The sequence below is a fragment of the Selaginella moellendorffii genome, unplaced genomic scaffold (assembly GCF_000143415.4).
Source record: "Selaginella moellendorffii unplaced genomic scaffold, v1.0 SELMOscaffold_114, whole genome shotgun sequence".
In the NCBI taxonomy this organism is placed as follows: domain Eukaryota; kingdom Viridiplantae; phylum Streptophyta; class Lycopodiopsida; order Selaginellales; family Selaginellaceae; genus Selaginella; species Selaginella moellendorffii.
In genome coordinates this window covers 263,656-288,419 of record NW_003314375.1, presented here as the reverse complement: position 1 = coordinate 288,419, position 24,764 = coordinate 263,656, and the positions used below count along the sequence as shown (strand labels likewise).

Below are 24,764 nucleotides of genomic sequence, written 5' to 3'. Positions count from 1 at the left end.
AATATTTGGTTGGAGCAGAGCTGGTGGAGGTGGCATACGACAGGTTCGGCATGTTCTAGCTGGCTGTCGACCCAGATGTCACTCAATGATTGTCATTCTTTTCCTTTCTCACTTAATTTTGTGTCTTAGTTGTTGACTTAGATGAATTTTTAAAAGTATAATTTTACTTACATTTATGTAAAACTGTTTTGTTTAAGATGCTTCTAATATATTTTATCTAACGGTTGATATATATTTAGATTAAACTTGTATTTTTGAATTATAAACAAGTTTATAATTTATACCCAAATTATTCTTGTACTGTTGTGTCTATTGATCAATTGGAAGTTTCTTGGCACGATCATGGAATCCGTGCCGGGGATTATGAAGAACAAGATCAAAAGAATGAATGAAGAGCTCCTGAGCTTTTTTTTGCTCCATCTCCAACAATGTGGAAAATCTCCCAGTCGGTGGCCAAGAGCTCTAGATCGACTCATGTTGCGCCGGTCTTGAACGATGGCAGCAAAAGGCTGCTCCACAGCTCTGGAGTGGTCTCTCGTCAGCCAAAATTCCAGGCAAGATCAGAAACCACTTCAAGCACAATGATCCCGATGGCTACGTTGACGTCGCTCCTCCGCGCCATCGTCTACTGCCAATCCGGCCTCACAAACGGCTTCACCAGGAGCTTCACCAAGGGCTTTGCAGGGCGGCAGCAAAGCAACAGCCGCCCTCTCCACCGCCTCCAGGGATTCCAGCACTAACTGCATCAATCCAAAGTCGACCATCAACCACGACTTCCTGGTGATTGTGCTGATCGTCGGGGGCGTGGAGCAATTCTTCCTTTTCGAGAAGTGTGGCCCTGGCGGTGACTGCGGGATCAACATCACCCCCGTTCTCAGCCTGGGCGATTTTACCAATGCCAAGCTGCTGAATTTCGATTGCGAGGATACGCCGCTGGAACTGCGCGAGCTCATGAGGATCACGACCCGCAGTATAGCCTTCACGACAAGAACTGCTGGGAGTATGCGATGAGCACCGCTAAGAAGCTGCTGATGGAGTGCCACCGGAGGAGTGGAAAGGCCCAGTTTCGAGAGCGGGCCCAGGTGGTCGGGGGTGAGATCACTATAGAACACGCCCGAGGTATCAGCAGTCGATATTTCATGGTGCTTGCGCGAGTGGCAACGATTGCCATGTACGCTGGCTCCCCAATAATACTTCCTAGTTGACGACCACGTTTGCAATCGTTGACTAGCCTCAAGTTGGCACGTGATTTATCGTCTACTTTCCATTTTTCTAGTTTCAAAAGAAGAAGTCACTGTGGAATCCATAAGGTACTCGCTGGGGGAGACCAATTCTTGCTACAGCTTGATCCTGAAACTTTTGTGCATCAAATATGTACACCTGCAAGTACAAATTTTACACTTGCCAACTCTCTTACAGTATGCACTCACTTCGGATTTGTTTGTCTCCTCGTCATGGACATAGCTCACAATCCACCCGTCGTCTTCATCTGTTGAGTGGGGTCTCGCCACAAACAAAGGCTCCGATCCGTATCGGTTGGCTCCCAGATCGTGGTACTTCACATCAATTTCATCCTACAGAGATATAACAATTAGCTGATTGATAACTCGCAATGGCGTACTTCACAAGATTCCGGAAGTTTTACTTTCATGAACTTGCCATACTTTGGCATGCCTGTAAACAGCAAATCTTAAGTACATGAGCAAAAAAACGCATTGAAACTTACCTACAACTTTGCTAGCCTCCACATCCACCACCTGGGCATAGGCAAATTGGTTCTTCCTTCCTGTAAATTTCTTGTTGATTTTTGGCATTTCGATTCCACAAGTTTCCAACGATGTCAAGTTCCTTTCCACCACCGTCCCTGCTCAGCAAACTCATAAACCAAAACTCAGTTCACTCTATAGAAACAAACGAAACCTTTGTCAAGATTGAATCTCCATTCCCGCAAATTGGCCAAGAGGGCACCATCAACTTGAGGGTCTCTGGCATTTCTTGGATCAGTCGGTGTTATGCCCCGAGCAAACCACTCGCGTCTGTCCACACCATTTGGCGTGGGAAAGAATGGAATCTTCGAAAACAAAGCATGCAACACAATCTGTTTATCACATGATAATATTTAGTTAGCAAAACAATTTTTTGAAATTCCTTTTTAGCTGAAGTTTACTTACTTCATCACTGTCTTCAAAGGCATTTACAGCGTGGAAGCTGTATCCAGGCTCTACTTCGAACCACCTTACTGACTTAGAATCGCCATAACGAGGCATAACTCCTATTCTGGAAGAAGAGTTGTTCTCAAACTCGACCAGCCTGAGACATGGGCTCAGATTAAAAGCCTTAAAACACAACATGACAACTACCTTCCTGATCCTTTCAGCAATCGGTTCATGTTGATCGTGAGTGGAAAATCAGGAATCAAGGTGTAACTGGAAAAGAACTCACACGAGAATCCAGAACTCGATTCATGAATGAAATGCTACTTACTTTTTCGTTATTGAAATCTCGTGAATAAAGCATGCACGATCAAGCTCCAGATCTGTCTTTTGTATCAAGTCTCCATCCTCTGGATGAAAAGAGTGAGCAGAAGTTTGTGTTTTGATACAGTCACTTACTGGAAACGATTCCAATTTGCAAGTATGGCGACTTTGCATTGAAACCAAAGATAACGAGCTCTTGCTTTTCCAGATCAAACTTAAAGTAGAAGAACACAATTCAATAATAGCGTCACTTTGTGATCAACCATACCTTGGAGTGAGATGTGAACGGTCCTTTCCATTTACCACTAAAATCAAGAGTGCCAAGAGTGTTGAGGCTTGATAAATCTATTTCATGAGGAATATCTGCTTCTGCGACTGCATACAACTTCCCAGCAAGCTTGAAAACGTGCGTATTGCATGTTGGCCCATTAACTTTCCCAAAACGTAGCTGCACATTGTAGCTAAGGAAAATAAAACAAAATAAATGCAATTGCCTTACGAAGTTTAGAAGATAACTTGCTGAGATAGCCAAAGAATCTCCCTCCACAGCTCTTAGGAATGAGGTTTTCTTCGTGTTCTTTTCGATTTTGTGTGCCATAGTATCAACATATTTGTTCTTATATGTGATGAACTTGCCACCTTGATCAAACCTGGTCGCATGAAGCATTCCATCACCTTCAAACCAGTGACAATACAGTTTCCCAAAAGGACTTATGAGAATACTTTCATCAAGGAGGTAAGGGTTTGGACCTGATTTAAAGGTAGAAAAAAGAAAATTAATAGAACCAATGAATTCAGAACACAAAATCATGAGCAAAACCACTGCCAAAACACCATTTCTTTAAACGCACCGTTTCTTATGTAAGTTCCTGCTGGGAAATCCTGAGGTATTTCTCCATCAATAACTTGAACTGGTGTCCAAGATCCCACCTCTTCCACGGGTGAAAAGTTTTCCTAGAAGGAATTTATTCAGAAAATATCTGCGAAAGTTTTCAGTATCTTACCTGGTAATAAATATTCCGTTCCTTATCTGGTTTGTATAGAGCATCCACAAGCACATCAAGAAACTTGTTTCTACTAGTGTGGAACAAGCTTTTGAGAAAAGGGGGAACCTTGATCAAAAGCGAAGATTTACGAACTGCTAAGAGTCATACATCACACCTTTCGTGTAGCAAGTGCTCCATTTCCAGTAACTGGCACAGGTCCATATGACGATGATGCTGCAGCTATGTTGAGCTACAATTCCATGATTGAGTATGCAATTCATACCTTGACATGCCTTTGTTGCTACAGGGGAGAGATTTGGAGTAGCCTGATGAAAAGTTCCAGCCACAATGCTGGCCATTGCTATGCGACTCGCCCAAACCGAATCTTTCGTATTTAAATGGTCTCCCGGTTTGTCTTTCTTGCCACATTTGATCCTTCCTCTCATGTGCTTGTGGACTTTCTCTAATAACTATTTCTTTGCCGCTTATGTGAATTTTGAGAGAGAGAGAGAGAGAGAGAGAGAGAGCGAGAGAGAATCCGATGTGTTATACTTTTACTTGTTAGATTTTAATGTGGGGATTGGGTTTATGTGCTATTAAATGTGAAATTTTCAAAATTGTTCTGTAGGAAAATAACTAATATCAATATTAGTTTGTTACTTGCATTAATGACTCACATTTGCTCTTTTTGCCTTGCATCTCCTCCCTTAGATCTCTTATATCCAAACCAGGGGCTGAGCTTTATGTTAGCTACTCGTGCAAATTGGAGATACATAGTAACTTAGTAACCATGAAGTCGATGAACATGGCGCTAGCTCTCAATGTCTTACTTGTGAATGTCATGATCATCATGTTGTTGCGGGGCTGTCATGCTCAGGACTCCTACTCGTGCGCTGGCTCTACACTGTGCAGGGACCTCGCACAGAGCGACTGTGATGCTGCTTGCCGCCAGATTCAGCCTAGCAACCGCTACTTCATCGGCAGCAACAAAGGCTCCAGCAGCGTCTGCTCCGGCCACTGTGGCCTCTTTGTCTCTGGCTCCAACTGCGACCTCAATGGCTCCGAGATGATCACTGCCTTTGACGAACTCCGTGCTCGCAACTGTGCCAAGTGTGGTATCAAGACTTACAATGACGGCTGCCAGTTCAAGGCGGATTATGTCACTGGTTGCTAAGCGCACTTTAAATCTTCTCAAGAAAAACTAGAAATATATATATAGGACGGTATGTCTGAGCTTGGAAGACAAACTATTCTTCGGTCGTTTCTTTGCTATCCGAGGTTCTAGACTCCCATGCGTGTATCAGGAAATAAAAACAGCAACAATTTGTTGAGAACCAAAGTGGAAAGAGCAATCAAGTAAGCGCTGGGAATCTTGCGCTCTTAGTTTACAGTTTCTTTGCTCTGTCAGTGAGACTCCCAACCAGGTCGAGCCTACAATAAGATGAACAAACGAGGGATGCAGCTCCATATAGGATGCGCAAGCTCGCAGATCTGGACAGCAAGAACAGCAACCGTATAAACACAACTCACAGAGTAAAAGTTCCAGCTTATCACAACAAACATCTAAGATCCAATCAAAGCTCAGAATGATGAGGTCGATGAAAGTGATAAGGAAGTGCATGCGCTGCCATCAGCCCATGTATAAACACAGCAGGTGTCCATGAAGCTACATGTGTCACCTGTTGGTGTTCAAGGCAGTGCTATCTGGCGAGGACGACATCTTCTTCGCGATCGCCTTCTAATCCACATCACTGCCCGAGTCACTATCGTCCGTAGAATGACGTGGCAGCGTCAACGTGATTTGTGCCCCAAAAGTCGAGTGATCGAACCAACAGGGCCGTATTCTGTTGTCAGCTATATTAGATAGATAACTTGATGAAGCAGGCGTACCAGGAATTGTTCATGAGCATCTTCCTGCGACTCGATGTGGATGCGAGTGGTGGCGCCGCTCCTGGTACTGCATTCTTTTGTATGTTCTCTGGGACCGTTCGAGCCCACTTCTCTGCCTCTCGCCCGCCTGTCTACAATGTTTGCGAGCCATTTCACGGCAAATGGATGGGTGGCCGGAATGGAGAAGTGCTCGCTCACGGTCTCTGGCTGTGGGCAATCCGCTCACAAACAGTTTGGAAGATGCTCTGTTGAGGAAGTTGATAGCATTGAGACGATATGTGGATCCTGAGACAGGGATTTATCGGATTGCCGTGCTCAACACCAAGACAGTGATGGTAGGGAGTGTTTCGGGAGTTTGTTGTCTACCTTCTCCGGTACAATTCTGGCTCCGGAAGCTGGGGGAATCCACGACTTGTCCAATCCTGGCTACAGTGAGGGAGAGGATCGCTTCTATGATCTGAACACCATGCAATGGAGTCGGCAAGTGGTGAGCCAGGATCCATTCGCCTACTGGGAGGTATTGTGTGAGGATTTTACTGGTACAAGCGTGCTGGCTAGAGACGGATGAGGATGGCTCACACTCAGCCATGGTCGCATCCGGGAAATACGAGTGGCCACCTCGTGATATCAACATGGGAGGTGAAGAATGGATGGCTCATCTTGTGGATGATGTGATCGTTGTCTCCAGCTGTATGGGTAATTTTGTGTTCTAATCTGGTGGAGAAGAAATGGGAGTATTGTGGTCATTTGGAAGAAGAGTCTGCATACATTTGCTCCAACCTCAAAATTGGAGAATCAAATTTACAAACTTTGTGTTATTAGTTTTTTGTTTGCTTAACTAAACTTATTATGGTAATATATTTAAAATATTTTAAAATATTCTAACATTTGTTAGTCATTTTAGATTAATCTAGGCATCTTTATGACATAATTAGGTGGCTCTGCTTTTCAAGTATGGCAAGTCATATGTTCTTAAGAATGAATATGGAATAAAAACATTTAGTCAAATCTCCTATATTTATTTCCTCTTACCAATAGGGCCTGTAGAAGGTGCATATGTGAATAAGTATATAATTAGTATATTAGAAAAATATATTTTTAATTTAACATTTGACTATAGGAGTGAGATCTTGTGTGGAAACATGGTTTACAAAATTTTAGAAGGATGTGAAAGATGAATGAAGTGAGTTTGACTGTCCATGTTTGAGGACAAGAATAAAAAATCATAAGCCAAAGTTAACACAAATCCCAGATGTTGATTGAAAGGAAAGCATGGAGGTAACTTTTATTTATAGTCATGAGTCTTAATTAATAGTGGTCTTAAAGGATTATAAATAAACAAACTTAAAAATGGGATGTATTATTTATTGCAATGACTTTAATAGATTGTAGTGGCTTTTAAAAAAGTCTTTTTCTTTGGTTTAAAGTTATCACTTAAAAGTTGGTTTGAATATTTTGTAATTGCATACAGAGTTGTAAATGGTTCATCAAGATTTTGTAATTGACTAATGTTTATATATCATAACTTTAGACTTCTTTCAGTTATGGTTGTCAATAACTACATTAATAATTTTGTGGGAACTTCAAGTTTTTGTAACACAACAAGAATAACATGCTAATTACAGTACTATAGTAAACCATCCATTTGGGACAGAATCTAGTCCATTCATTCTTATGTAATTAATATACCTATTCCCATATCCATATAAACATATTTATAATTTTTAAATACAAAATTAATCTTATTACATATCAATAGAATAAATTTCAAAATGTGAATGCTTGGAATATGGAAAGGGAATGCAGAAAATGTACATATCAATTAGCCCAAAAATCCTAACTTATATACAGGAGTGAGTGGTCCGGATTGAAACCAATCCGACGGCTACCAAAATCACATTACGCTAATATTAGTATATGGCATCATAGCTATACATTTGGCCATCACATCAACCCCTCCTCTCGAAATAATGGAAGACCATCAGGGTTTTCTTGTATATAGGCCGGGATCTGGAGGAATGTCAAGAGGAGGCATCGGCGGATCTGTAGGTGGTATTAACTGCTCTAGATCCCTTTGTAAGAAGAGTTTAAACCGCTGCACATGCACAATCTCTGGAGGATCAACCTGTTGAACGTCATGCCGAACTTCATAAACTTGTGGTCCAACTCGCCATAACACACGATACAGTCCTTTCCACTGCACAAGGAGCCCCTTAGATAAACCACGTACCGTAAGATGGGGAAAACGGATTAACACCAAATCATCCACTTTGTACTCCGCAGGTGGACGATAATGGGAGTTGTAGCACTGTTGTTGTCCCACTTGTACGGGGCCTAAGTGTTCGGCAGACTCTGCTTGGACAAGTGGAAGAATGCTTATCAAATATTGATCCCACAACTTAGCATCGGCAACTCGTGGCAATCACGAAGGTAAACCCAGCTTTGTTGGTAATATTGGATCATGACCATATAGGAGTTTATATGGTGAAGCACCAACAGAACTCTGAACCCCTGTGACATACGCATACCGAAGAGATGACAAATAGCCATCCCAATCCGAATGCTAAAAGTTCACATACTTCACAATCATCCCTTTGAATGTCTGAATGAGCCGTTTCACTAGACCGTCTGATTGTGGATGATAAGCACTCCTAAAAGTGTGGCATATCCCTAATTGAGATGTCAAAACATGAAATGCCTTAGCCATAAATGCGGGACCATTATTTGAAAGAATCCGCTCTAGAAAAGAATGCTGGAACACCACTCGATTGAGGAGGAAGTATCCAACAGCAGTTGCAGAGGCACTAACAAGAGCACCAATTTGCACCCAACGAGTCAAGTAGTCAGAAGCAATAATAACATACTCATTGCCAGCAGTCGACCGTAGAAAAAGTCCCATAAAATCAAACACCACCAATTCAAACAAATAGGAAACTGCAATTGACTTCAACCGTCCTTCCATAGCCCGAGGGGGAGCATTACGAGCTTGGCACCAAACACAGCTACGTACATACTGGATAATATCACGTCGCATCTTCGGCCAATAGAAAGACCTATGAAGCTTCTCGGTTACACGACAATGTCCCATATGCCCACCTAGAACAGGAGAATCATGGTAGGCATGGAAAAACCGCAGAATAAAGATAGAAGGCACCACCAGTTGTAAATGATCATTAGGATTCATCCCCACAAAATAAAGAAGGCCATCTTCAAGGTGATATTGAGAATGTAAATGCCGGAAAGGCAAATCATTAGCAAGTGATGCAGGATTCTCAAACCCATCTCGAAGCCTTCGAATCCACGGCTCAATCTTTTAAGCCTCACGAACCTCATCAAGAGAAGGTAGATCTTGCTCTGCACCTTGTGGACATTGAACGTCAAATATAGCAATTGCTGATGGCACAAAATCCTTGTCTAGAAAATCCATAGAGGTTGGAATAATATACTTGAGAAAAGAGTGGAGAAGGAAAAGGAGCTCGAGAAAGGGCATTAGCATCAGCCATAAAACTCCCTGGGCGATGAACAACATCAAAATCATATATTTGAAGCTTCAAAGCCCATCAAGCAGTACGACCAACCCCAAGTGAGGTTGGCAAGTCGGGGGAACAAATACCCTAGTTGAAGGTGATAACTTCAAAAAGGGTGGGCCGTGAGGTTCTTCCACTTCAATAATGAAGTAACAGCAGCATAATCACCTTCAAGTAACGTTCAAGAACCATATAGATATGCATGAAGTTTCTCGAAACCCTAGATTGCTACTAAATACTCCTTCTCTATCATGGAGTAGTTCATCTCCACTAGTTGTAATGTACGGCTTATATACGCAATGGGATGGTGCTGTCCAGGCACACTTGAGCTCTCTTGTATCAACACACCTCCAAGACCAATGTCAGAAACATCCATGAGCAAAATAAAAGGTCGAGTGTAGTCAGAATATGCCAAAACTAGAAGAGTCGTTAATAGCTCTTTGAGATCCACGAACGTCCGCTCACAATTTGGAGACTAGATGAAAGATGACGTTATGACTTCAACAACGCTCGCATTGGTGCAGTGCGATCAGAAAGATGATCCACAAAATGACCGAGATACTACACCTTGCCCAAGAAGTGCTGCACATCATTCACACACTTCAGAGTAGGGAACTTTAGAATAGTCACAAGTTTGTCAGGATCAACTTACAAACCCTTATGAGAAATATGGTACATAAGATAAGTTGTGTCCTTAGACCCAAACATGCACTTTGATTGCTTCAACTTTAAACTAACGTCGCATAGTTGATCCAACACTTTACAAACATCATGAACGTGCTCCTCTCATGTCCCCTCCGAGTGGATCAAGACATCATCAATGAAGTCAACAGTGACCTTTGGCATATCGCAAAGGACCTCGTCCATCATCTGTTGGAAAGTTGCTGAAGTATTATTCAAACCAAACGACATCACCAAGAACTCGTACAAATTAAACGGTGTACAAAAAGCAGTCTTGGGAATATCTTCTTCGGCCATAGGTACTTGCCAGTACCCAGAAGCAAGATCTAGCTTGGTGAGCTAACGACTTCGCCTTAGACGATCCAAAAGATCAGCAGTGTGAGGAAGAGGGTACACATCTGGGATCGTCACTTTGTTTAACGGATGATAGTCGATGCAGAAACGAATACTCCCATCAGACTTTGTCACAAGATGAGGTTCACATGCCCAAGGACTCCATAACTTCTGAATAACACCCTTCTCCAACATCTCTTTGACGTTAGTATGTAAAATCTTGATTTCCTTAGGTGACCGATGACGAACAAGAACCTTGATTGGACAAGCATCCTTGGTTGGAATCGGATGATGTGTGGCAATTTTGGCCTCATACGATAGGTCAAATTCAAAGAGATCAGAATACTCTTTCATGAGCTGGTCAAATGCTACAACACAAAGACTGTCGAAGGGATTGAAAAAGGGAAGAGCAAAACAAGACGAAAACATAGGAGGAAATAGTGGGGGAACAAAAGTAATGGAAGCAGAGGTAGAAATAGAGGGATGAAGAGGTATAAAAGTGAAAGGAATGGATGAAGCATAAGGAAGTATGAGACAAAGGGGAGAAGCCTCAAAGTCACACTTAGCATGATTGTGCTGCAATTAATCCATACCAAGAATGAGGTCAAAAGCTTGACTCAGCACCACCCGTAATGACTACAACTCAAGCTCAAGATTGCCTACACACACAACCAGGTCCGCCTCATCCCGTGCACATGCATGTGTACGGCCGTTGCCATAAAGAATGAAAACTGGTTCCATCACACAATGTAAGTGTAGATGGCAATGTGTGGCAATAAGTTGAGCAATAGAAGATAAACTCGAACTTGTATCAACTAACACGGAGAGAATAATAAGAGACCTCTTGTTATATAAATGAGTTTGGAAAGTAAACACTGGATGAACCGGTGCCGAGTGAACCCTTTGATGATACTCCCGAAAGAAAGATGGAGGGGTCATTGACTTATTCGCGCAAAGTTCCTTTGTTACTTGTGCAACTCCTCATTTCTCGGATGCATCTCAGTGTCCAAACCTTCCACTGCAGCAGCACCAACAGGACATTGCTAATGCTAAGGTCTCCACCCAAGAAATGGAGGTCGCCAATCCGGAAAACGCCGACAGCGCTAATAAGTATGACTAACTTCATCACACGCCCAGCAGCAAACATCACGGCCACAACCACGTCCTCGCCCTTGTCCTTGGACTCGAGCAGCAGCAGCATCAACCTCCATTGGAATAGGACCATCACCCACAGGAAGGGGAGGTGAAGGACGGGCAGCAAGAAGTGGAAGAAGCGATGTCTCATAACATTGTGCCAGGCAAAGGGCATCATCAAGGGTCACAGGAGCAAGTGCATGCACAAGTTCGACAAAATCTTGATGAAGTGCTAGCCATAACATTCTTAATTTGATCCGCTTCGACATATTTGGCTCCGCACGAAGCAAAAGACTTCGGAAACAAATGCCAAATTGCATCACCGACTCAAATGGACATTGGCAAAGACGATGCAATTGTTGGAAGGCATCATCATAGTCGTCGGCATGTTCAAAAGCACGTTTGAAGACATCCAGGAGAACACTCTAATCCCCACGAGTGGCTGTGCTTAGACCATTGTACTATTGCAATGCCGTCCCTTGGAGACACGTGGGAAACTCATGCAAACGTCAAACATCATCCCAAGAATGATATGTGGCAATCACCGTGAAGTAATCGAACCAATAGTACACATCATCCCCAGGATTCCCGCGAAAGAACTCCGGCTGAATGCGAGGATTAGCACCAAGAGCAGGAGGAATTGTACCATGTGCCATGAACGCCGCTATCAACTAAGTTTGGTTAGTCAATTGCAAATGCATAGCATCAAGCAATTGTATCAATTGTTGCTCCAAAGTCAAAGGAGGAGATTGCTGATCTGCTATGAAAAGGGACGAAGAAAGAGCAAAAGAAGAGAAACGACAAAAAGTGAGAAGGAAATGGGAGATCTAGACAATGCAAAAAGTTAGATTTAAACCAAAATCCTGAAAGGGAAGAACAAAAGAGAAGAAATGGAAAAAACTAGATTTAAATGATACAGAAGTTAGATCTAAACCAAAATCCCAAATTCAAGCACTTTTCAAGGACAATCAAAGGTGCCTCTCACCTCCACCAATGTAAGTGCTTGGAATATAGAAAGGGAATATAAAAAATGTGCATATCAATTAACCTAAAAACCTTAGCTTATACACAAGAGTGAGTGGTCCGAATTGAAACCAATTCGATGGCTACCAAAATCCCATTATGCTAATATTAATATATGGCATCGTAACCGTACATTTGGCCCTCACAAAAAGTGTTTATAAAAGTTTATAAATTATAATACAAGATTAATTTAATTAAATTAGATGGTATCTGTTTAAAATATTTGTATTTTCACAACTTCTAAAAGATAAAAAAAACTTAGGCATTAAATATTTGTAATGTATTCTCATATGGACCCTGCAAGAAAGGAGGAACTTGTGCCAATGCTGCTGTACATGGAGGATTCCTGTGCTCATGTACAATTACTTCAGTTCAGCACCCTGAATGTTATTTCCCACTTTCTAGAGAATGGGTTTCTACTTGCTTCCATATGGATCAAGATATTTTTGAGGCAATGGATGGCTCGAAAGGCATTGATTGTATGAGTTGCAATGCAGCATCCAGCACTGTGGAAAATTTCTATAATAATTATTTATTATTCAATTCTTTCATGTTGGAAGGTTAGCTCATACTTTGCTGAGTCAAGTTTCAAGACGAATGGACGTTGTACAATTATTGCCTGCCAACTTGAAGAACCATGAGGCTAATCAGCAAGTAATACAGAACAACCACCAAGAGCAGAAATGGCAACTTTGGCAACCACCATTGTGGCCACTCGTAACCATCTTGAAATGCTCTATAGTGATCACAACCACGACCACCTCATTAGCAGCTTCTTGGTGTTCATCACATACTTCGAGCAGTTCTTCTCGTGGAAGCTGTATTACGGATCGTGATCCTCGAGACCAGGAGCTCGCCGGAGTATCCTCGCAATTGAAACTCAGCAGCTTAGCATTCTCAAAGTCGCCCATGCTGGGAAGATCATACATGGAAGACAGTCTAGTTGCAAGGTAATAGTAATCGCAAAGCGTTGAACTGCGGGATCAACATAACCCTCAGTGCAATTAGACCGCTGATGCCGTGAGCTTGACAGTGAAAGAAACCTTTGATTAGTCTCTCTATCAGATATTAGAATTGTTTTCTCGCCAATTGCTCACAAAACAAACGCGATTGCTTCCGGCATTGCTTAAATTAATCGCAAGTGAGCCCCTCGAACAAAAAAAGAGATAGTGTCGATACGGAGCTTTCAACTTGAGCTCTCTAACAACGCACGATGTGACGACAGTTGTGGCGCTTCCTCCAGTACTGTGCTGCCCAGCCTCGTTGGCGGCCAGTATCTTAGCACCGATCTTCCTATGATGTTTTTAACCGGGAGAGGTCCCCTGAAAGAGCGAGCGAGTCTCAACATCGAGAAAACGCTGAAATGAAAGAGATTTACCAGATATGAGAATCGTAGCTATTGTTTCTGTTATCGCCCATGACAAAAACGTAGCCTTCGGGAACGGTCTGCAGTTTGGCAAGCAAACGTAAGCGAGGAGTTTAGCTTTAGAATACAAGGAATGCTTACGACTGGAGGCATGTCATAATCGGGTGGCTCGGCAATGAAACTCTCCATTCTTTCCACTCCGTTCAAGACAAGCCTTCCATTGCGAACCTGTCACGAAAGAAAACAAATGTTTTAACACTTCTTGCGCAGTAGCGTTTGATTACCTCTACAACATCTCCTTCTTTAGCCACGACTCTTTTGATGAAAACGTCTCCAGCACTGTAGCCCCTGGCCTGTGGAAAACAAAAAGCGAAACCCGCCTCAGCACAAACAATATCTCCCATCGACACACTCACTTGGAGAACATCCGGAGCTTTGAAGATGACAATGTCGTTTACGTCTGGACTTCTAAAGTAGTACGAGACCTGCAACAAGAGAGGAGTCACGCACGAAAGAAAACAAAGGGGGAAAAAAATGCCTGTACCTTTTCAGCGACCACTCTATCTCCAACCTCAAAAGTAGGATACATCGACAACGATGGAATAAGCCTCGGCTCCGCAACATACCACCGAAACAGCATCGACGCTAGAAACGCAATCACGATCGTCTTGGCATCGTCTTTTGTAAGGTTGAGCCACTCAGGCATCCAGCGAAACTTGGATGACTCCTCCTCCTCCTTCCTCCCTCCCTCCCCACCACGACCACTGCTAGAAACTTCTCCTCCTTCCTCTACAACTTTCCTGCTGGAAGAGCTAGAACTTAAGCCATCACCCTCACCATCTTCAGAGACGGCCTTGGAATCGTCACTGGAGACGGCATTGGAGCTGCAAGTTAACAAGTAGTCCGCGTGGAGACGATTCAATGGAGTCCGAGGGAGCCACTTCGATGACCAATGGAGTAGCGGAAGCGGATTCGTCGTCGATAGCACCGGCTTCCTGCCATATCCCAACTCGAAATGCACTGCCCCGGGTCCTCTAATCCGCTCTATGCTAGAAGGCTTGCTGCTAGAACAGCGATGAGCGCTGCTCCCTGCCTTTCTATCAGCCTGCTCTACTGCTAGTCTTGCATTGGCGCTAACTAAGCTCTTCGCCATAGCTACTGCTGCTATAATGGATTAAATATTTACCTCGAGCGTTGGAACCGCCATCGCCAACGCTCGCAAGTGTGAGCAGCAAGCCGGAAGTGAGTGGATCCCTAGGTTCGTAAGATAGAGAGCATCTGAGCCGTCAGCTTTTGGTCCATATGGCGTGATCACCGCCGTTCAGAACGTTCGCACGAAGAACGTGCTAGAAAGAAAAAGAGACCAAACTACCTTTATGAAGATCGAGACTTGAGTTCTTGCGGAAAAGAACACTTTCATGGACCACGAATACGAATGTACACTTCCTCGTCAGAAACGAAATTGTCTCGACTAGCTCTAACTCTGTACAGCAAAATCGATCGAAAGTATCAACAAAGCAGAAAACTAAAAGAGTACCGGGCCTTCGGTGAGAGATGGTGGAAGCACTCTATGCGGACTGGCGGCGGAGCATGTAGGCCGGCGGAGCTGGAGTCTCAGGCTGGTGGATCTTCGGTGCTGTGTCTGGGAGCACACGATCGATCGCTGGTCCCGGTCCCACTGGCACAAGCTGCGACTTTGGCCAAGCACGGATGAAGGCACTCAATTTCTCGAATTCAAGTCCCTCGAGGCTTGCCGGAGCGTCGTCCTCACGTATCATCTTCGGCGCTTTGCCAGCCGATCGCAGCATGTCCTAGTAAAAGCAACGTAATAGTGAGAAAAACACTTGAAGCAGAATTTACAAGCTTACCATGCTTTCGACCGGATCATGGCACACGGGGCAAAACATCCCCCGGGTCTGACCACACTTGTCGAGGCACTTCTTGCAGGAGTCACAGAGCACAAGATGCCTGCACGGAATGCCGGACCACAGCGCTTCCTCCTTGCAAATGTTGCACAGTACACCGGTGCTCGGTGGTAGAGTGTTGTGCTCGACGTTGTCAAAGACGTTGCGCATCGTACCGGTGCTGGGTGGTGGTGGTGGGACGTTCTCCACGTTGTGCAGATCCTGAAGCACGTTGCGGCGGAGTGTCGGGATGTTCTCGTTGTACAGATCCTGGAGAACGTTGCGGCTGAGTAACGATCCCTGGACAACATCGCTTGGTGGAGCTTGAGGTGGCTGTGACGGCCCCGGGTCTGGCTGCTGGATCACAGTCTCGGTAGCTGGCAACACACTCTCACTGCGTGTCTGTGGTCCCAATCCGAAAGTCGGCTCCCGCTGCTGGATCTCTGTTGCTGTGTCTGGCATCACTCGCTCGAGAACAATGTGTGTCGCTGGGCCCGATCCCACTGGCACAAGCTTCGGCTCACAGATTTCTGGCCACGCACGGATGAAGTCTCTCAGTTTCTCGAAACCAAGTGACGCGTGATCCATCTCCAGCCCACAAGTTGCCCGGAAGTCGCCTTTCAGCGAGCAAAGAGGATAAGCTTCGCCTTTCGCCAGACGCTTGGAAACCTCGGCTAGAAAACCCGGCAGCCAGTCCCGGAACCTCTGAGCCCAGGGAGGAAGCGAAGGAGAATGCATGAGGCTTGCCGGAGGAGCGTCTTCTCCAAACTGTCTCTTGGAATTCTCGTCAGCTGGTGGCAGCAAGTCCCTGGAAACGCGAGCCTCCACGATGTCGATCATCGCCTGGCAGGCATGGAAAAGGAATCAAGCTTGCTCGAGACATATTTCACTCGACTGCGTACCTTCTTCCCAAAGATGTAGCCGCTCTTCATCCGGATAGCTTCGAGGAACGCGTTCTTGTTCTTGAATGTGACGACGCCAAATCTTCCTCGCTGGCCATCGGCGGAATGGAATGGGAGCACGACAGCATCCAAGACCGGGCCGAAATTCTGCTCGAAGAAGCAAAACAGGCCCTCTGCGAGCAAAGACGCGAGATTTTTGAGGCGATCGATCGAAATATCCGTGCGGAAGAGATCGCTAGCGCGAGGACTTACCCGAATCGAGAAAGTCGGGCAAGCCGGAGACGAGAACCTTCTTCATTCTGCGAGAATCGGAGCTCGCCAGCGTCCATTCGTTCGAGGTGGATCCCAACCGCGGCAGCTGCTGCTGGATGGAGGAATCCTTGCCGCATTGGAACCGATCGCCGGAGCGCCTAAAACCTAGCATCGCTCTGTTCTTAGGGTTTTAGGCTCCACTCCCTCCATTCTTATAAGCAAATCCATTATAAGTCATCTAACGGCTCTCCTTGAGAGTCTTTAATCTAATGGTTATGAATGACATTTAAAACAGTTTCGTGGTTTTTAAAACCGTAATACTATTGTTTTAATGCTTGTTCATCACATTCATAATTTTTTTCCCATGATTTTTGATTCAACAAACCTTGAGTTTCGGCATATGATGGATAAATATTGAATAATCACGATTTTACTAAACATAACTCTAGGCCATCTGGAATAAATGTTATACTTAACATATTTTCATGTTAAAATCAGTAACTTACCAGTGACTGTTTTTCGTTACCATGTCCAAGGACCACACCATTTGAGGTATCCATCCACATTCTTTACATGGGAGTCCACATCCAATTGGGACCAAGTTGGTGTTCCATGAAAATCTTTGCAATAGCCTCCAATTCCCACCCGATTGAGATCAGAAGATTCTGTGTGGAATCTAATGATTCGTAGCTGGCTACATGTCCTTGAAAACTCCGAACCCCCAGGTTTGAGCTCTCCATTCACATTCTCTACATACTCGTTGAGAACAATAAACCAATGTTTTGTGTAAGCGCGATCTTCTTTATAGCAAGTAGCCCAGAAGTAACCAAGTTTTGAGATTCTATAGTTTTGACATGTCCTTGAAAAGAAGCCACATTCCTGAAAAAAACAAAAGAATTTAGAGTAAATCCTTTTGTGTTCTAAGCAAGAAACCTGTGCTGTCACAAATCGATTTAGGAGTATGAAAAGTAGAAGAATTTCCATAGAAAGTTTGATTAGAAAGAAGACAAGGTTGCATTCTTCAATTTAGAATGTTAAATTGATTAAGTACTTTTGACCTTATGACTTGTATATTCGCAGGTGGAGATTCGGAATATTTTTGAATTAATAGGCTCCTTTAGCAATAAGGTAATGAAAGAAATAATCAAAAGAGGGCATAAGCTAGCATGGCGATCGGCTCTGCCTTTCGGCTTTGTGAGGAGGAGATGCTCGTGGGCATCCTCCTGCTACTCGGTGTCCACAGCGTCGCTCGGACGCTCCTGGTACCGCATTCTTACGTCTCGATCGTTTCTAGATCGCCATGGGAAGCAGCAGCATCCTGGCATTCCCTGGGTGGTCCGGACGATTTTCTCGAACGGACGGATGTGGACCCCGACACAGGGATCTACCGGATTGCAGTGCTTAATAACAAGACAGTGAATCACCGACACTAGCTTCATTCTCCAATACAATTCTGGCTCGGGAAATTAGGTGTCCATAGACAGTGGGATAATGCGATGCAATCCTGGCTACAACCAAAAAGCAAAAAGACGGCTTCTACGATCTTGACATGACATGAGTCATTACAACAACAAAAATCCATTAAATTACTGATGTGTTTCTACTCCCCACATTCCATGTAATAAACATCAGAAATGATCATTGACATAAAAAAGTACAAATCACTCCTTACAATTAGTTTTATGAGGCTTTTCTCCTGAAACTAAGCCATGCAAAAAAAAGTGTGTATTCTTCCATAACTTCATTTTCATCAGTGACCCAAACTTTCCTAGCAATAACCCATGATTTGGAATCTAATTTTGTAATCCTTAACACAATCTCCTCTTCCACTCACTCGGTTCATGGCCTCCAACACAATGTCCTCTTCCATATAGGCATGGATGCTTGGGCAGCATTTGGGCCAGTGGAGTGCAAACTCTGCAAGCTCCTGATCCGTGTGGCCGCAACACTCCCACTTCTTCTCTGCCAAATGAAATGCCAATAGAGGAACAATCTCTTGGATGCAGCTCTGGTATAGCACAAGCCACTTCCCCTCCTTGTCCTTCTCAAGCATGCTAAGAGAAACTTTGCGAACATCATTTTTGTTTCCTTCTTTGTGGACAATTAGAATCCTCCAACCTTGATACAAGAATCCCTGGACAAGCCAGTTTAAAGGGCCATCATCTGGCATTGAAATGCTAGCAGAATCTTATAGTGATTTAAATTTCTATGAATGAATGAGATAAGACTTTCTATGAATTTCTTGAGGTTCATGTGAGAAGAACCTCTAAGAGATCAATCTTCCTTAATGAGGCAAAGTGTTGTAAATGTGATTGTGGGTATTGAAAGTTTGCATCCTTCTAACAAAGCCATTGTTATAAAGGAAATATAAAGGAGTAAATATACTTTTTTTAAGAGGTGATGAGTGTTTCATTTCATTTTTGTGCTTTTTAATGAGGGAGTCCCTTATAAGAGATAAACAAAATGGTTCTTTTGTGGGAGGGTGATTCATATACAATTTTAGCAAATTTGTTCTTTTTGCTAAAATACATTGAGTGCTTAGAAATCCAAATCATTGTGGTTGTAAAAGTACTATTTACAAATATTGGTTTGGTAGAAGTGGTATTCAGCTTTTAAATTAATTATTAAAGAGTAACCATAAAGTAAAATTTAACTCAACAGAGCGGGATATATGAGCAATTGCAAAATATTTGAACCAACTTAAAAACCACAACTTTGAATCAAAGTAAAGAACATTCCACAAAAAACCACTACAAATGAAAAATTCTATTTCTACATCTTCAATCTAGAAAACCTTGTTTTAACCATCTTCTTTTTGGCTTTCATTTAAAATTTGCTTTAGGTTGGACTTACAATCCTCTTCCTTATTCAACATTAAATGTAAGAAATTTTCCATATTTTTTTTATCCTCTCCTCAAACATAAAAAAAATTCTAAGATAATATTTTTATTTAAACTAATTATAATTGTCCTCATCTTTGTCCTCATCTTTGTCCTCACTTTATTATCATATCTACTTGATGTCACATCATCAATGTTCTATAATTTATAACTTGTTATACTTATCCTCACTCCATAATTTATATTTTTTGTCTTCACTTTAATACCATTATAACTCATATTCACTCCATCATCATGGCTATACTCCTATTTGTCCCATTTACACCCTCCTTTAAAGAAAAAAAGTTTAGAGTGTTAGAGAAAAGAGGAAAAAATAAATAAAATTAAAGGAGAAAGGAATGTGGGAAAAGAAAAAATGGATAAAGTACTAGAAGAGAAAATTCACTATTTCTTATGAGGAAATATAAAAATAAAAGGAATTAAATATGCATGAATCTTAACAAATAAAGGACCTCATGCTATAAAAGATCCTAAAAACTAGATAATAAAGAAGTATAAGTAACAAAAAGAAACAATTTAAAAGATGGTCCATTAAACTTCAATTATAAAAGGAAAAACTTATAAATAAAAGTGTACTTTTTTGTCTATTCAGTTAAACGTCTTAAACTACATGGAGTTATATATCCTTTGGTTTTAGTAGTATTGGGATGAATGACCTCCTAAGAAACCCAAATTCAAAAGTTTAGATTTGTTATTAAGGAAGTATTAAGTCTGACTCTATTAGTTGTGTAAAGAAATCACACAACATGTTGAGATTAACATCTAATAAATTATCTTACTCAAAATGTAGCAAAAAATTTTCTTAATATTTCTAGTATTCCATATGTAAAATTAACATTTTAAATTAAATATATTTCCCTAATTATAAGTGTGTAAGACATAAATCCCTTATATCCAAAGTGGAGCAAAAAATGTGCCATACAGCAATGGTCAAAGTGGCCAATGAGCATAACAATTTAGATCAAAAAATTTAATTTAGAAAGTTGAGAGTGGGAGTGGAACTTCTAAAGAAGTGCTCGAGAAACAAGTGCGAAATGATCAATAATAAATCTTTAAAAAGGGATATAAAAAGGATTGATATATAACAAGTGTCATGACACATAAAAGTGTCAAGACCGAGTTTGAGATCAAATCAAAACTAAGTCTAAGACTAAATCTAAGATAGAGTTCAAGGTCGAGTTTGAGACTGTGTTCGAGACCAAGTCTAAGATGGAGTTTGATGCTAAGTCTGAGAGTAGGCCGAGATGGAGTCCAATTTTGAGACTGAGACTGAGCATGAGTCCAAGACTGAGACCGCAACTAGTTCATATTCAATTTTGAGACTGAGATAAAAAAAAAGAGCGAAATGACTTAATCAAGATGACCAAGTGGGAAGGACACCCAAGTGAAATGATATATAACAATATAATAATATTGTGAGTCCAAGAAAATAGTCTCCAAGAAAGGACCTATAGGAAGGTTGCAAGATTGAGCCATAAATAGTGCAAACAATAGAAATGTTATAGAGACTTACTAAGGGTGAACACCTTTTGGATTTGAGTGTTTGTTATGAAGCAAAAAGGATACCTCAAGGAGGAAGTAGCAATCTTGGGTTGTTTGGTGTAATAATCGAAGGATAAGAGTAAAAGATTAGTGGGAAAAAATGGGCCTTAAAAATTATTGGAGGGGATCTAAATGATAAGTTTTGCTAATGGATTGTGAGAAAAGTAATAGGTTTCTAAGGTATGATGCTCTAATTTAACAAAAGGTAAAAGCTATAGAAAGCTAGCAACAATATAGTCAAATGATAAGGCCAAAAATAACCCTAATACAAATTATAGATAAGTGGAATTTAATGCTTAAATTAGCATGAAATAAAATAGATAATAGTGATATCCTCAAGTAAAGAACTCTTTAGGATGGAAAAGTAGAATTTGCATTACATGTGCAATGGAAAGTGTTATAAATATCTAGAAAATCAATATGAAAAGTCAAAAGTTATAAGTTATATTGATATGGTTTAACACTCTAGAATGAGTAGTAAGATCAAGATAAAGAAGGTGTTTTTAAAGGGTTTAGTAGGATCTAAACCAACAAAGTGAGAGAACCATTATAAGTGATTTAATGAGTCTTTAAGTTGGAAGGTCTATCCTCTTTAGAAGATGTGGAAGGCATGATGAACATTCAGTGATAAACTATTGATGAATAGTAGTTTGGTGCAAAAGATAAAAATGGTAATTCATAATGAGGTTATTTTAAAAAATAACTTATCATTTGATAAAGATATTGAACTTTGTTTATAGGTGGTAAAGTTGTAAAACACAATTCCTTAAATCCTAAAGTAGAGCTAAAAGTATGCCATATAGCAATGACTGAAACAAAAATCCAACAAGCGTAACACATTTAAACAACTTGGAAAGTTGAGAACAAGAGTGGAACTCTCAAACGAGCATGAGGCAATTGATAGTGAGGTGATTGAAAGGGAGACAAGAAGGATTAATACATGGCATGTGTAATGACACATGGAAGTGTCGAGACCAAGTTTGAGACCAAGTCCAAGGCTAAGTCTGAATATGAGGCCGAGTCCTAGAGGTAGGCTGAGACTAGATCTGAGATGGAGTCTGAGTCTGAGACCAAGATTAAGACTGGGTTCAAGACTAAGACTTAGACCAACTCCAAATCCAAGTCTAAGTTTGAGTCCGAGAGTGAAAGCCTACCTCCATCATCTAGAAGGTTTATAAGTCCCTATAGGATAGTAGGAGGAGGACTCCAATAGAACTAGTGGGGTCAGAAAAGAATAGTATGACTAAGGAAGGTTACACTCGTGATGATATAATTATTAGGGAGTTTAAAGTTAGAATAAACATAGATGGAGAAATAGGGTAGTTTAGTGAAGTATTCAATAGTTAATTCTAACTCCTTTAGGAGATTAAATGGTTAATACTCTTAATGTAAATGTGGATAACACTACTTATTTGGATATCTTATGTGGTTCATAAGATATCTTAAGATATCTTATGTGCCAAATGGTTGGGGCACCCTAGTGGCAGAAAGTGGGGGGAGTACCCACAAAGTTCACATTAGGCTACAGTGTTTTGAAATGTCATCCAAAAGTCCTAAACCTTTAAAAGGAAGAGGAATGATCCTTTTGTTTGGTAATTAAAGATATGATTATATTGGGGGATTATGTTCTTTATGTTTTAAAGCATTCTAAGGATGCTAAAGTGTAGTTATGAGATAACCACACATGGATAAATGCCCCAATCTTGAAAAGACAAGATTATGGTATTGGTCTTAGACTACCAATACAATAAAGAGAATGGATATAATTTTAGTTTTAGAGGCTAATACATTATAGGTACGTTTGAATGTTTGAAATGAGACTAAATATGTAAAGCACTTGGATCAAGTGTAACGTTGGGATGGCTTTAAAATTACTATTGAAGTCTAGTAAATTTTCCAAGTTGGGATAAGAACTTATGGAGGTTGTGAATGAAACTCCTTTAAGTGGTCAAATGTGTGGTTAAATGACTAATATAGAATGTAAAATAAAATTATTTATTATTGTTGCAAAGTTTTCTCATTCCCCTATTATAGAGTTTTAATAATTTTAAGGAGAATAAAAAACACTAAACTTGACATTAGATTTAGAGAATAATAAAAGTTAAAATTGATCAATATGCCAAGAGAAGAAAAAATGACTATAGATGAGGAAGAATCACTAAATACAAGAAGGTGGCTTAGAATAAAAAATAAATAGCTAGGAAACGAGCAAAAGATAAATAAAAATAATTATATATAAGCAAAAAAAATGCCTGGATTTAAATATAAAAGGAAAAAGCCTATAAATAAGAGTGCACCCTTTTTCTAATCTATTAAAGGTCTTCAATTAAATATGAATTAGTTAAACACTTGGATCTTGGGTTCTATACTAAGAAGTTCACATTAAAGAGGTTATATATGGTATTAGAGAGGTTTAAAGTCAAACTCTGTAGGTTAGCTACATGTTGAAATTTATATCTAGCAAACAAAATTTCCAGATACTAATAATAGTAATAATAATTTACAATATATGATTATTATTATCAAATTAGCATTATTAATATTATTATATTAATAGTGAGGGTAACGATGCATGAATTGTAGCCTCCAACAACATAACAATGGCAAGACATGGTAGAAACAAAAAATACAATGAAGATTGACAGAAGAATCTAATGAAACACTATAACAGATTTAGATCAGAAAATAAGAATGAAAGCATAATCCATAAATTAAAGCAAAGAACTTACTAGCACCTTTCCCTTCAGTGACAATTTATATAGTGCCCCTCTCATCCACCAATGCGAGTGCTATTAATTGGGATAAAGATGCTTATATACATGAATGTATGGACCATATTTAAACTTAATGATATAGATTTTATTATTCATGTTAAAATATTTAGTTCCACCTAATCTTGTATTAAAGAAAAGCATCCATTGCCTCAAAAACATTTTGGTCCATATATTTGAGGATCCCACAGCCATAATAGTGTTCTCTAGAAAGTGGGAAATACTATTCAGGATGCCCACTGAAGTGACAGTTCAGATTCCTGTACATTAAAACAAGAATCCTCCATTGACGGGAGCATTGGCTGCCAGTTCTATCTTGGATGTTCTTTTCAATCTCCTCCCGTACAGCTTTATGAGACAAGTTCCTCTTTTCTTCTGGCCTTTGCAGGTGTTCCTGGACCTTACGTATCAAGGCGATATGCTCCTCTTTGCTCCATCCTCCATGACACTTGATCGGCTCCTCTGGTCCCTATCAGAATACATTCAAATTCATGCTACAAATATTTAATCAAAGGAATACCTTGTGCAGGCGTTCCATTTCCATTGCACCCAGCCAAGTACCACCTTTTTATAAACCCAGCTATTATTAATAAGAAACACAAAAGTTTATACTTATACATATACATATAGAAGCCATCTTTTCTTTGATTCATGGCCGCGAAGGTGTATGCCCTAATGTCTAAGAATTCAGATCTCCTATAGTTAAGACTGGCAAAGAAGACCAATTCCTCGTCCAAGTGGCCACAATTGAAACACTAACAGAGGATACATGCGGTTGGAGACAACGATCACATCACCTGCTAGATGGGCCATCCACTCTTCACCATGAATGTCAATTTCACCAAGTGGCCACTCACCACCAAGTATTTCCCAGATGAGAGTATGGCTGAGTGTGAGCCTCTTCATCCTTCTCTAGCATGCTTAGAGCAGCTCTTTGTATCCCATATCTGTCACCTTCCCTATGAACAAGCATAATCCTTCTTCCTCTTGAAAACATCGAACAGGCACCCAGCGTCTGGAGCCAGAATTGTAATAGAGAATGTAGGCCAAATCCTCTTCATCAGTGATGTTGAGCA

The 24,764-nt window shown here is 41.1% G+C and overlaps 3 protein-coding genes across 7 annotated transcripts; all 3 read right to left on the bottom strand.

Annotated features, from left to right (window-relative positions):
• Positions 1 to 1,267: 1,267 nt before the first annotated feature.
• Positions 1,268 to 3,877, bottom strand: LOC9633774 (carotenoid 9,10(9',10')-cleavage dioxygenase). 4 transcript variants are annotated; one of them, XM_024664846.1, is made up of 15 exons: positions 3,747 to 3,877; positions 3,639 to 3,697; positions 3,482 to 3,589; positions 3,329 to 3,431; positions 2,977 to 3,227; positions 2,746 to 2,925; positions 2,613 to 2,691; positions 2,485 to 2,563; positions 2,361 to 2,426; positions 2,172 to 2,310; positions 1,921 to 2,098; positions 1,727 to 1,864; positions 1,622 to 1,674; positions 1,431 to 1,574; positions 1,268 to 1,380 (listed from the first exon to the last, which is right to left on the bottom strand). In XM_024664846.1, the coding sequence occupies exons 1-15, from the start codon at positions 3,820 to 3,822 to the stop codon at positions 1,279 to 1,281; spliced, it is 1,755 nt and encodes a 584-aa protein (XP_024520614.1). In that variant the 5' UTR covers positions 3,823 to 3,877; the 3' UTR covers positions 1,268 to 1,278. The 4 variants fall into 4 exon arrangements, with proteins under 4 accessions (XP_024520614.1, XP_024520616.1, XP_024520615.1 ...); XM_024664848.1 differs by having other exon boundaries at positions 3,482 to 3,569; XM_024664847.1 differs by having other exon boundaries at positions 3,639 to 3,670.
• Positions 3,878 to 13,077: 9,200 nt separating this feature from the next.
• LOC9633772 (chloroplast processing peptidase) lies at positions 13,078 to 14,943 on the bottom strand. Of its 2 annotated transcripts, XM_002990993.2 has the most exons (6): positions 13,962 to 14,742; positions 13,834 to 13,902; positions 13,702 to 13,770; positions 13,559 to 13,645; positions 13,430 to 13,497; positions 13,078 to 13,373 (listed from the first exon to the last, which is right to left on the bottom strand). In XM_002990993.2, the coding sequence occupies exons 1-6, from the start codon at positions 14,568 to 14,570 to the stop codon at positions 13,238 to 13,240; spliced, it is 1,038 nt and encodes a 345-aa protein (XP_002991039.2). In that variant the 5' UTR covers positions 14,571 to 14,742; the 3' UTR covers positions 13,078 to 13,237. The 2 variants fall into 2 exon arrangements, with proteins under 2 accessions (XP_002991039.2, XP_024520606.1); XM_024664838.1 differs by having other exon boundaries at positions 13,702 to 13,902; positions 13,962 to 14,943.
• LOC9633771 lies at positions 14,777 to 16,647 on the bottom strand. The gene is made up of 4 exons (XM_002990992.2): positions 16,476 to 16,647; positions 16,224 to 16,396; positions 15,286 to 16,164; positions 14,777 to 15,228 (listed from the first exon to the last, which is right to left on the bottom strand). Exons 1-4 carry the CDS (start codon positions 16,645 to 16,647, stop codon positions 14,986 to 14,988), a joined length of 1,467 nt encoding a protein of 488 aa, XP_002991038.2. The 3' UTR covers positions 14,777 to 14,985.
• Between the last annotated feature and the right edge of the window lie 8,117 nt (positions 16,648 to 24,764).